Source organism: Centruroides vittatus, unplaced genomic scaffold, assembly GCF_030686945.1.
Source record: "Centruroides vittatus isolate TY-2023 unplaced genomic scaffold, ASM3068694v2 contig_628, whole genome shotgun sequence".
In the NCBI taxonomy this organism is placed as follows: Eukaryota; Metazoa; Arthropoda; class Arachnida; order Scorpiones; family Buthidae; genus Centruroides; species Centruroides vittatus.
The window spans coordinates 559366-574037 of NW_027122385.1; the positions used below are offsets into that span (position 1 = coordinate 559366).

Here is a 14672-nt window from a genome sequence, read left to right on the forward strand (position 1 = left end):
TAGTTTCGTTTTTTCACACGTTAATCTAAGCTGAATATCTTAAATTTTCTACCGGGATGTTTGTTATTAAGATTTATCTTGATTTTTGCTTATCATAAAATAATATACTTTTTCACTTTTAGCTTTATGATGTACTTTTCCCCTCTTTAATATCTCCCTTCGAAAATATTAAGGCTGTAACACCACCCGTTCATTTCGAAATGTTTTTATATGTTATTTACTTTATATTATTATTATATTTATCATTTTTTTGCTCGCCTGTATGTGCCATTAAACATTGTTAAATACGGCATAGAAATTCTTCCTTATGATATTGTTCTAGCTTTGTTATATTTTCAAATTCCAAGTTATAATATTCATTAGCACATTATTAAATACTATATCGTTTTGAAATCTACTGTTAATAGTTTATTTTTAGCTCGTATTTTCAGTTTAATTTATGTCGGATTACAACACGTTTATAATTCGAATTATATCACAATTAAATAAATAATTTCAATACAACAAATTAGTTATTTAATTCTATTCAGTTTTATTTAATTTAAATAATTATTGTCTAAAGATTTTTTTTGCTTTTATGTATGATAAGTAAAAAATAAATTTATTTCAGTTATGAATATTTATCTCATAATCTAAATTTTAATTCTTTATTTCTATGGAGATATATTTTTATTCGAATTTTGCTGTATAATATAAACTTTTATTTTCACTATTATATCATATGACTAATTGATTCAGCTATTTTCACAAGATTGTAATCGATATGAGAGAAGCACATTGAAAGAAATCTCTTTCTAATTGTCACAAACTCTGTATCTTAAAGTAAGCTAATAATTTCAAGAAAATTTATTTATGCTAACATTTGGCTAACTGTGAGTTTTGTAACATAAGTCAATAAAAAGGTGCTTGTTTATCAAATAAATATTTAATAAAAATTTTTAGTCATTTCTTTATCATTCATAAAATTGTTAAAGCTTAGATAAGAACTGTTCATCAATAACAATTCATGAATTCATGAAAAATTAATATCTTATCATTCAATGTAGAACAGATGTTATATATTGGTCACCACTCAAATAAAATCTCTCTCTCTCTCTCTCTCTATATATATATATATATATATATATCGATATTCATAACCAAATTAAACTACAGATATTTTCGATCTATCATATAATAATATAATATAATTAAATAAAATTATTAGACATTATAATGTTTACCTTGTATTATTAACTAATAAATCTTTATTTGTGATAGCATATAAACATTGTATATTTTACATTATTGATGTAAAAAGTATTGAAAAAGTTCTTTCTAAAGTTGTAAATTAAATTTAAAAACTTAAATAAATTATAAAATAAAATAAATGTTAACATAAATATTTAATATACTATACATTAAATTTTAAAAGAAAAATGAAATGAAATAAAAATATAATTTAAATAAAAATAATATATTTAAATTTATGATACTCTATTGGTGTTTTTAATTATTTATATTGAGTTATTTTTAAAAAAAGTAGACCTTATAATTTCATTTGCAAATTTTAGCTTTAGTTTTCTTCAATTTATTATTTTTTCTGTTTTTAAATTTTGTTTTAAAATATTTAAAGAAATCTTTATCTGATTTAGACTTAGAAGAGTATGAAGATTTAAATGATATAAAGTAATGGAAATATGAAAAATAATATAAAGAAATCCAAAAATATTCTATTTATTTAGAAACATTAGAACTGCTTATACAAAGGACATTTTGATGTCATTTAGTTCACTCTTTCATCGTTAGTAACCATTCTTCATCCTTCTTATCTTGACTATATGATAACATTATGACGATATTGAAAACGAGTATAAATGATACGACCAAATCTATAAGTTTGAAATCATACGTAGATAACCATAAACCGTGAATGATGCATTTAATGTGATCTAGAGATACATGTTTTGTTTTATACTATAAAATAATCAACTATAGTTCGGCTGTATTTAAAAAATATAATTTAATATAATTTTAAGTATATTTATTTTAAGAAAATAATTTAAATTTTAATAATTCTTGTCTAAAATAACACATCAAATCTTTGATAATTATAACAAATCTGTTTAAAGTTTATCAAATTAAAATATTATTAATTAAAATACGAAGATCTTTATACAAAAATATCAAGTTAAATAATTAGAAGTTTTTTTTCCAATATATTAATAAAATTGTTTTACCTGCTGATTAAATATTGGCTTTTCGATAAAATTTTTAAAATATTTTCATCTTAGTTTACGTTAATTAAAAATGAAAGAGAAAAGTTACTTTTGTTTATGAGTAGGATCGATAATTAATTTATTTATACTTTTTTAAAATTTATTCTGGTAAAAAAATTTCTTTTGAAAATAAAATGTGGAGGAAATTTTGCTTAAAAACACAAATGTATCTTACGACAAAACTAAATATAAAAAGTAAATGAAGTTTTAAATGGGCACAACTTAATCTGTTTTACACGTAAAAAGAATTAAAGGTATATTCATATAAAGAACTAGAATATAAATATCCTAAGTGAAGTTTCTTGTATATACAAATAATTTTAAGAAATATTAAGAGTTAATTTTCCAGAATATTTTTATAATAGTAATTGTTGTGTATTGAAAATTATGAACTAAATCATAAAACATGTAAAACAAAAATACTACAAATATTTAATTATTTGATAAATATAATTATCTTAAAATAATAATTTGTAAGATAAATTTTCAAAACTATAAATATTTTCTTGAATTATTCCAAAAACATTATTGTATGAGTAAAATTGAATTACAAATTTTATATTTTCCAAACAAGCAAAAGTTTCTTAAATTTTAAAGAATATTTAAGCATTTGGAATGTATTTTCAAATATTCAATTTATTAACATAATTTCTTACATTATAGTCATTTTATTTTATTTTATAAAATTGTAATTATTTTAATTAGATTTTAAATTCGAAATAAATCATATTTCAATTTAATTCAAATTCTATGTAAATTATGTTACATTGAGAAGGGTCACTAGAGCTATTTGGTTTAGATCCCAGACTTAGATGCGTCTTCAAAACAGTTTTTTATGTAAAAATTATTATACAAAAGTGACATAAATTAAGCTTTTTTCTATACGTGATGAAAATACTGTTTTTATTTTTTTTATTAATTTTATTCGTATATTTTTATGACTTTCAGAGATAAATGCAAGTCATCGTTTATGATGGAAACTAATCTCTCAGTCCTTAGATCATACTGCACTTTACACAGTTATAACATTGGGAAAACAATATATATTAAGCAGATAAATCGTATTTTCAATAAGCTATTATATTAAAAGTTTCTCGATGTAAGATTTTCATATTTTCTAAAAATGTAATAAACTATTTTTAAAATGTTTAAAAATATATTATTATTTATAAAGATTATTTTAACTCTTTATAAGCAATCAGTAAAAAATAGAAGATATTTAATATCATAACAAAATTTGAAAAACCTTCTCAAAAAAAAGTTTGGTCTTCGATAAAAGTAATTCCGGTTTGGATAGCTTCCAAAAATTTTAGCATAATAGTGAACTAGAACTAATAGTACAATTTTTACAAGTTTTCTTAAAAGTAAGATAAGATAGTTAGTAAACGTGAGAAGCACGAAAGCTTTTTGGAATTTTATGAGGAACCGCTAGACTTACAACATCATCATGCATCCCAGTAAAGTAATGAAAAGACTTTCACATAAATCTTATGAAGGAGTATATGACTAAAGTAATGAACAAAATACTAATAATTTTAATTAATTAATTAAGCAATATAATTATTTAACTTATTCTTTATTTAATATAAATTTAAATGCAGAATTTTATAAGGATTAATATAAAATAAAATTTCAAAATTTGTGAAATTTTTGGTTTTAAAGGCAATGAAATCTACTTTTAGTTTGAAAATGAACCCATAAAATTACATTTTACTAAGTTATAAATGATCTCTTTGTCAAAGGAGTTTGGACTTCACTGAAAATGTTTTAGAAATTCATAAATTATTCATATTCTTTTCGTTCGTAAAATTGCAAAAGCAATCCTTTTATATACATAAAACTATAAAATTATCTCTTACTTCAATACTACGTTTACGGTTACAGTTTATACAAGATATATTTTAATTGCTGTCAGAGATGTTTATTCTAATTTGCTTTAAAATAGAAAGAAGTTATTTGTTGTACTTTGTTCTAATTGTTTCCAATGATTTATTTTAAGAGATCTTATATAAAAATTATTAACTAATTTGCGAATATTTATAAAATAATCACAATTATTCGAAAATTCTTCTAGCACTTTAAGAAAAATAAAAATCATCGCATTAATTATAGCTAAAAGCTATTTATTAATATAATTCGATATTTCGTTTGTTCCTTTTGAAAAATGACACTGAAGATTTAAAACAATAGATTTCTGAATATTTCATTTAAATTACAATTTAAATAAATTTATTTTGTAGTTAACTTTCTTCTAATTTTAATAATTTTAGAATTTCTTATGATAAATTTAATAATTTTTTAAATAAAATAAAATAATACGAAATATTTTTTATTTATTTAATCTTGATTTTGAAAATAAATAGATCGAATATATTCATAATTTTATTATTATTTTGAGTAGATAAAATTTTTGGAATAAAATTCTCTAGTGAAATCTAGGCAATAAATTTATAAGAATTTCTTTGTGAAACCCAAAATTTAGATGTTTTGAAATTGTTATGATTTCATAGATTCAAATGATGTATAGAAAAATAAAATATTCAATACACAAACTTAAAACCTTTCTATTTTTTTTTTTTAAAAAATAGCTATATAAATTCCATACACTTTTAGAATTCACATTTTAAAAATACATTTGTTTTTTATTCAAAACTTTTTTAAGTTGCTAAAATGACAAAAAGAAAAGATGAAAAATTTGGGTTGGATATTTAAGGGATGATAAATCTTTATAAAAGGAAAATAAAATAACGTAAAGATTTTTCTTTAAATCTTTAAAATCTATAAAAATTAAATTGTTTAAAAAAATAACCTACTATACAAATTTCCAACAATGCAAAAGAGTAAAGTGTAAAAATATTTTATAACATTTATTAATAAATTAATATAAGAAAATATTCACAGCTATTCTATATAATTGAATAAGTATTATTTGATTATAAAAATATAACAGTAAATTTATTAAATTTTAATTGTAAATAACGTTATAAATTTTACTTCATTTAAAAATTTTATCTAAAATTTTAAAGTAATTTGGCAATATATTTAGAAAAATTTCCTATTATTTCTAATGTTTTTTTTAAATCAAATTGATTAATAAGTGATGTTAATTTTTAAAAATTTAAGTATTAAATACATAAAATAAAAAAATTTAAGTATTAAATATATTAAATACAGTAATTTTAGGTATCAAAACATTAAGAAGAGCTTTCTTTGAAATGGTCAAAATATAATTCTAATATTTTCATTTGAAACAAAAGAAAAACGTGGAAAACAATGAAACCTGGCAAATCAAAAACATAAGCTGATATTTTTCGAAAAACCGGTAAACTGGACTTTCTCTTATACTTTCCCTTGGGCATTAAACTGTTTGAGTTTCTTACATTTCATATATTGAACTTGTTGTATTGTGAATTTCATCAAAAGAAAAAGTGATAAAAATATAACAGGAAAAAATCCAACACATGGTATAAGGTATATTGCAATATCAATAAAACTTTTTCGTCTAGTAGCAGGAGGTAATATTTTTCAGTATGTCATGATTGAGCATCAGTGGCAAAGTCCTATCTCTGAAACCATTCAAAAAATATACTACTTATATGAATGATATAATTCCTATATCGTTCCAATGCTTATGATGTAAGATCTGAATTACTTGGCAGAAAGATCTCTTTGGATTCTACAGTCAGTTATTTTTAAAATTGCTATAGAAAGTATTTTATAAGAATCGTTTCTTCTTCAAGGGTAAAAACTTAATTTTTTAGAAAACTATAAATTTAATTTTTATTTCAGTCTCCAATAAAAAATTAGTGAAAAATTGTTGAAAAACTTACTTTTATCTAATTAATAAATAAGCAGCTATTTAATGCGAACTGAATAAATACTTATAAAAAAAATTGAATTTTTATACACATTTTCTGAAAAATTTCTCAAATTAAATAATATTAAAGTTGAAGATAATTTTTAATTTGAGTAATTGAAACGCTTTTTAATGTTTTTCAAAATTAGTAATTTAAAAAATAAGTTTGAAAGAAATTAAAAGAGGAAATGGAGATATTTTTTAATGATCTTATTTTAAATATTTTTAAATGTTTAAACCAGAAAAAATTAATAATATTAAAATATAAGATTGCAAAGTTTTGTAATTAAAATAATTATTAAGCTATTTAATTAATAAAATAAATGTAAATTATAGAATCAGTCTTTATCGGTATCTTAATAAAATTTTTGATAATATTAAATTTTACAAACATTTACATTCTTATTATAATCTGCTATATATATGTAGATTATGAGCCATGGGCATATATAAGCTTATGATATTTAGCAGTTATACATATTTATTCGAATTACTTTAGACGTTATCAGCTCTATTGTTTCTTTCAACAAATTAACATAGTATAAAGGAAGGAAAAAACTATGAGTATGAGTAAAAGATAAATATATGACAACGTCATTTTTTCTTATTTTATTATGTTTCCTTTCTTGTTATTTTAAAGTTATCTAAAAACTATTTTTATATCAAAAATTCAGTTAACCCTACATTTCAAGATGCGTGTGGTTAGGTATTGAACTTAAAAATAAAAACAAATGAAATTAAACTTGAATATGTTATAATGCACATTTTATTATTAAGTTAAATAAATTAATTTAGATTATAATTTATACAAAATATTTCTATTTAAAATTCATATCTAGTAATTTATTCTATTAATTAACTTTTCTAAATAAATAATACATTTTATATGACCTATTAAGAGCACAGAATGACACAAAAGTCATTTAAGCATTAACACTAAACTGCTGTCTTAATTATTTACATATTTAATATTATTATTTATCTTATATTTATAATGAATTCCCGATTATCCGTGCATAGTGAAAATATTAGAATTATGTAAAGTGACAACGTATCTCAAGCACCATTCATCTTTTCTTTCCTCCCTTCCTCACTTTCGTCCCTCTCAATTCTAAGGGACGAAAGTCATTAGTCCTGGAATATTATTTGCAGTATGAGAAGTAGGTACTATAAGCAACAGATTTGAAAAAATATCCTTCAAGTTCTAAAATTAAAATTTCGTAATTTGGAAAAAATGTGAGAATTATACATAGGAGAAAGTTGGGAGTCACAATTGCATCGTGTTACTAACGGAACTGGGGTGTATATATACTGTAGTACATTTAAAACCTCTGATTAATTTGATTATAGTTTAAAAGGCTATCCGTGTTTTCTGTGCACAAATTAGCGTGAATAATCGGAATTTCGGTGTATAAACAGTATATTATATGTGTGTGTGTGTGTTCGGTGTGTATATAGAAGTATAATACAATACTTGAATAAAACACAATTTAATAAAGTTTTGATAATAATTTCTTATCCAATTAATTCTGTTATAATGTTTTTTTAAATTTGTTAATTAACATAAAAACAAACATTTTAATGTTTGTTTTTATGTTAATTAACAAATTTCTTATAGCAAAGAAAATTACACTTAAGAAATATAAATATTTACTTTATTTGTTTTTTAGTAATGGATGAACGTAATAAAAGAAAATTCTAATTCATTAATTAAAGGTTTATCAGAAAATCATTAGTTAGATACTTCTTAATGATTAAGGTATTGACAAAAACATAAATAGCAGACAGAATATACGTTAAAATGATACACGCGAGTATTTTTCATCTTATTATTATATTTATATTATAGAATTATCTGTTTTGAAATTTAATTGTAAATAAATTTTCAAATCATTTGTTCGAATATGCTCCTATAGCGTGAACAAATAATCTTTGATGTTCTAAAAATTTTTTATTGTTTTTTATTTATGAAGGCTTTTGAATTATAAAATGTTATTTTAGTTTAGTTTAATACTGAATATCTCGAGAATCATTTATAAACGGCAGAATTCTTCTATTTCTTTGATAACTACTTAATTTCCTTGTTGTTTATCACTTATTCTAACGGAATCCAATATGGAATAATGGTAATAAAAAACCGCTAAAGAAAATCTCTTTTTTTTTGTAAATCTAGTAATAAACAAGAAATATATAAACATTTTATTTAGAAAAATTTTAAAGATATCTCAGATATCTCAGTGTAATTTATATCTGTTTATAAGTGAACCGAGAAATAATTACTAAAATAGTAACAATAATAATAAATTTACGGTCAGGATCTCCGAGAATTGGGTAGGGGAACAAATTATCTGGTCTTAATAAGATTCAGAAATCTAAAAAAATAATAAATTATCACAGTTTTATAAATTTTATAATTTAGAGTAAAATAAATGTGGATTTTACCTAAATATCCAAAAATTTATCGCTGTTATAAAGAGTCGGACACGGGGCCACAAAATATTGAATCGGAGCCTCTGTCAGCCTGATTATGGAACGTATAGTATTTCCGAAAATAATTGAATAACTTCACCAAGAAATTTAAAAAAAATTAATCTGTGAAAATCAAGTTTAAATAAACGTAATTATTTTTGTTTTAAGTAGTTTTCTGCATCCAAGAAAGTAATGGAGACAGACTTGAAACTAAATAATAGACACATCCAATTTATATATGGAACATTACAGCATCAAAAATTGTACGTCTAAAACCATCTATATTCATTTTTACTTATATAAATGAAAGTGATGAATTTGTATCCATTTCCATTATTATAATTCTATAAAGTTATAATAAATTTTTAATTCTTTTAGACATGCTAGAATTGTTCTTTGAATATAAGCTGTTAGGTTTCAATTATTATTATTAATCATATTCTAATATTATCGTTAATAATTCTTTCTATTTAAATTAATTTGATCTTTAATTTATGTCAAACTAAAATCCGTTTTTTTTAATTTAAAATAATTTGTTAAAGAAAATACCTGTTATAATTTATATACTTTTTTAGTGAGTAAATAAAATTAAATTTTACAAATGTAACGTGTTTCTTGGAAGAAAAACTGTACATATTTATAATTCTATTTAATACTACATATTGTTTTCTCTATCTTCAATACTTTCTACGTTTATTCAAATAAGAATAAATAAATTATAAGTAACAGAGAAGGTTTACAAGTTTTTATTTAAAATCTAATTATGTGGATGCTATACAGTATTTTTAATGAAAATATTTATAAATATTATTTTTTAACTTTACTAAATAATTATATTTTTAATTATAGTTTTTATTAAATAATGCATTTATTCTTTTTAGATTATTATCGAGGGAATATATATATTCTTACGACAATAAAGATAACCTTTATTATCAAAACATCATTTATAAGATACAGAATTTTGTTTTTTTGCCATTTGCATTTTTAAAATTTAAAAAATATCTTAAAAAGAAAACAAGTTTTACAGAAAGTCAATTTTTATTACATAAAAACAAAACTTTCTTATTTCCAATGCATAAATTTTAAGATGAAATTTAAAAAGGTAAGGGAAAAGAATATGTATGACCTCTTAGTGTTGATAAAGTAATCATGCATTCAAAGCTTCCACAGGAATGTTTTGAATCGATATTGACTTTGTAATTACCAAGAATATTTTTCCTGAAAAACTAAATATTAGCCTACATTAGAAAATATATATTTTGAATTTTTTAAAGGTTTTGAACGTAATATTCCTGGGTATCCGAGATATTTTATGGTACTAAATACAGTTCAAGGTGTATATAACCTTAGAATAGAAAATGTTCGTTTAGAAGATGAAGCAGAGTTTCAATGTCAGGTAAATAAATGTTTATATTTTTAACATTTTCACTAATTATTTAATTATTTTATAACAAAATATTTTAAAAATATATTATTATTTTTATTTTGGGAATTATGTATTTTATATACTGATAATTATAGAATTTTGAAAAGATTTCATTCGCGTTTAGGTTGGTCCAAGTAAAAATCAGAAACCAATTAGAGCCGCTGCTCGGTTAACTGTTGTAAGTAAGTACTTAAAATTCATTAAATATCTATTATTAATAATCAATATCTTGAAAGTATTAATAAATATTTTTAAAATGTTTATTTTGCGGTATATATAATATTAATTAACTTCTGCACAGACTTTTGATAAATAATAATGTATTCATACATTTAAATCTTAATATTTATGAGTTTTAACTTTGAGTTGAATATCTTTAAAATTTATTATTATTTACCTTTATTTAAATGTATACACTCTGTTTAATGTTTACATAAGATAAGTGCTTAGATTAAAAATACAAACATATAGAATTTATAACAAGCGTTTATATTAAATTTAATATTATTTACCATTCACAAGTTTGAGTAATGTTCAAGTCTGAAGTCTTGATGAAAATAAACGCATTTAACGATATTCTTTTTTCTATTCCAGTTCCGCCCAAAAACATGACGATTAATGGCCTTCCAGATGGAGAAGAAGTTATGGTTCGCGAGTCTCAGAGATTGGTTTTAACATGTAAAACACGAGGAAGCAAACCTCCTGTGGAAATGAAATGGTACAGAAGATCTGTAGAGCTTGTACCAGGTGTCTTCATCGTATTTTTATTCGTATTAAATTAATTTATGTAAATATCTAAATTATTATTATTTAATTATTTTAAACTAAATAGAGGTTGCTAAATTTTTATTTATATTATATATTTTAAGTTAGTAAACTATAAATTTTTAAAGTTGATTTTTTCCAACAAACTAGAAGCAACAAAAATATCCGTAACGATAGACGAAGAGAAAGGTTTTATAACGAGCAGTTCCTTAACATTGTATCCTAAATTAGAACAAAGTGGAACCACCTACACGTGTGAAGCTTTTCATCCTGCTTTAGAGAAACCACTTAGAGCAACAATTGCTGTCGGAGTTTTGTGTAAGTAAATCTGTGAGAATCTGGGAAATATCAGTTTATAAAATAATATTATAATATACAAGTTAAAAGTAATTACATTAGAGTTTAAAATAAATAAGAACGATGGAAATATTTATACATATACACCGTATTATTTATGCAAATATATTAATAATAATATATTGTATTTTTTAATAAAAATTAAATTTAATATTACATGTTTAATATAAAACTTATTTAAAAGTTATAAGCTTAGCGAAAACAAGTGGAAAGATTAACTACTGACAAACCTGTGGTTGTCTGGAACCGATCCATTGAAAATGAATGCTATACGTTAGAAAAGAATATCGATAACAAAATCTTTGCTCTACTAAAATTATTTACAAGAAAGAAGTATCAGGGATAGAAATTGTTCTATATGCTTTTCATAAAAGATATATGCTAACCTATACACATTTAAGTAAATATTGGTTAATTAAAAATTCAAATGATTTACTGCTATTCGTCGTCAAAAATCTTGGTGCCTCTTCTCTTGTGGGAATTGAAGTTAAGTGACTGAACACGAAAACATCGATTGAAAATCGAATTTTCTTGTTTGTTAAAGAATGTGTAGGAAAATAATTATAATTTTTAAAAATATAATTTATCCTGTACGTTTCTTATATAGTTTTATCTATCTATATAAATTTTAAAAAAAACATTAAATTTAGCTTTGATTTTTTATTTTAGAATTTAATACAATCAACCATTTTAATAAATTGATTTGGATTAAAAAATATAAATTGTCGAAAATGTAAAAATAATATGTTTTGCACGATTATAGTCCCTCCAAGTCCTCCAATAATCCAGGGTTACCAAGACGATGATGTAGTTCAAATGGGAGACACAGTAGTACTTGTTTGCATATCTCGAGGTGGAAAGCCTGCTCCTCGTATCATTTGGTACCGAAACGACGTACTAATAGATATTTCACACTCAAGTACTGGTTACGAGACAACAAATACTTTCACTTTTACTGCAGGAATTGAGGACAATAATGCTGTTTTTCGTTGTGAAGTTTCTAATGCGCTTACAAAAGAACCTATGAAAAAGTCTGTTACTATTAGAGTTTTATGTAAGTATTATTATTGGCTTTTTATTTATTAATAGCTATATTATGATGCAGGCAGAAATTATTTATTTAAAACAACTGAGATATAATTCATTTATAGAAAAATAATACATCAATAGTAAGTAACTGCAATATTCAATGATTATTATTAAAAATAATTATGAATATTTTAAAATAATTACAGTATATTTAATGCAATAGTAGAACTTTATCCTTTAAACAGCAGCATAAATTTTATAGATTAAATTTAGAGAAAAGGTCACGGTTTATTTAAAATGAAAAGTGTGTAGGGAGGTTACTTGGAGATCATCATCCAGTTTCGTACAGAGATAAAGTTTCTTAATTAGGGCTTAATTAATTTGAATTTTTGCCTTTCATAAACTTCTCCTATATAATTTATATTGGCATGAGATAATACAATCTTTCTTTTCCCGATAGTTTTGGAATAAAAGAAGTATTTAACAAAGAGCAATAAACTAAACAATGGCTTGATCGTGTTTAATTGAAGCTGAAGCTACCTGAGGTGCTATGAAGCATAACTTAATTGGTACTACCTTTATTATCACAAATGCCTTCAGCATTATTAAACTTGCCTATTGCAAAGTACTTATAAACGCTTTTGTTCCATAAATTTCCGTATAATGGAGATTTAATTACTTCATAAAAACTATAAATTATCCATTGCGGTTCAAAAAATTTGTGGTTTATATATTTTTTATAGTAATATGTGAAAAACAATTTGCAATTAAGGCATTAATGGGAATTTTGTTAAATTCTCACTTAATTGTTTTAAGGGAACTTAAGTTGAGAAGGTAATAAGGTTATCTAAAAATTACCCCTTTCAGGAACTATTAAAATTATTCGTGCGTATGATACAAAGTTCATCTATAATGACTATGTTAATATACTTAAACTAATTTAGATTTCTTTTGATTGTAAGCCTAATTGTATTTTTAATGAACGAAGACGTTCTTTTCCTTTATATTTAGCCCAATATACAAATATTAAACTATTAAAAGAAAATGAAAAGAAAAGTGGTTCCAAAAAATTAAAAACTAAAATTAAATTTAAATAATATTTGAATTTTTATGTTTAGTTTTCTTCTTTGTTTTAAGTTTAGGAATGTTTTTAAACAGAAATAAACTTGATCATTTACTGGATCTTTTAAAATGAAATTCTTTGCTTTATGAAAGGAAAGAAAAGCATTTATTTGATGACAGTTCGCTTCAAAACAATACAAAAATTTAAATATTAAATAATCCCTTAAGAAATGATTAAATAATGGAAATACGAAAAAAAGATTAGTTCAACGTAAACGATAAAACAATTTTTTCTTTAAATTCAGTTCGCTAGAACAATTTCTTTGATTTTACATTAGAACTGACTTTGCTATTCTGAATAAGAAAAAAGAAGTAAGTTAAAAGAATTCTTTTACAAAACTTATGAAGTAACTTTCTTTATCGTTATAAAAATAATTCAATTTCGTTAAAAGAAAACACTTTCAAATACTTTTTAAAAGATTGACTTAAAACAGAAAATCTTTTAAAGCACATATAAAAGAAAAAAAAAACTCATGACGAACGTTTTTACTCTTCTCTTGACAGTCGGTCCAAAGAACTTGACTATTAGCGGTCCTTCGGAAGCTCGTCGTGGAGAAACTATCGTGCTTAGCTGTCAAAGTGACTACAGCAATCCTCCTGCACAACTGTCTTGGGTTGTAGATAATAATATCATGAAGTCTACAGAAATTGAGACGTATCAAACACCAGACGGATGGATGACTTCTTCTAATCTCAGCCTCACTATCACCAGGCAGGTAAATTCTTGTCTTTAACTGAATGATAGAAATCTCTATAATATTTAAAAATTAAATTTTAAATATTATAAATTTTATAAGTTTAAAAAGTAATTCTATTAAAAACAAACTTCTCTTCCACCCCTTTTTATTGCTTTAACAATAATTAAATGCTTTATTTTGTTCTATTATTTAAAAAACAATAAAAATTTATACCCTTTTGTAGTAATGATTTATAATTAGCTTTACTAAATATTTTTATATTAAAATTATTTTTAGAAAGGTATAAAAAAACTTGCTAAAATATATATATATTTTTTGAAATTTCATCAACAAAAAGTAATAATGCTTTAAATTATTGTTAAATTACATAATTATTTTTCAATTTCTTATCTTCTTTTTTTTTTATTCACATTACACAAGACGTTCGATATATATACAATTCACAAAACGTATACTTAGGATTTTTAGTATTTGAATTTAGATGACACTTTTTAAGCTTCTTTATAATATCGCACTTACTTCTAAGATGTTTTGTCTTGAATATATATCTAAGCCGCTACTTTTGATGTAGAATAACAAGTGTGATGCGATAACGCTGTTTAACGATTGTCTTTTAAAGTTTCACAACATTTTAAAATTTTTCCTTACTCTTATCCTAATATACTTAATATTGATCTTGGAAATATAAA

General features: G+C 22.6%; 1 protein-coding gene across 1 annotated transcript in view; it reads left to right on the forward strand.

Moving 5' to 3' along the window:
- The window catches only part of LOC136979552 (synaptogenesis protein syg-2-like), a 290470-nt gene that overhangs the window by 207262 nt on the left and 68536 nt on the right, over positions 1-14672 (forward strand). Inside the window, exons 3-8 of the mRNA XM_067275555.1 lie at positions 9861-9982; positions 10137-10194; positions 10607-10759; positions 10928-11095; positions 11898-12188; positions 13790-14001. Of these exons, the coding sequence (XP_067131656.1) occupies positions 9861-9982; positions 10137-10194; positions 10607-10759; positions 10928-11095; positions 11898-12188; positions 13790-14001 (1004 nt within the window). The remainder of the gene's footprint in view (positions 1-9860; positions 9983-10136; positions 10195-10606; positions 10760-10927; positions 11096-11897; positions 12189-13789; positions 14002-14672) is intronic.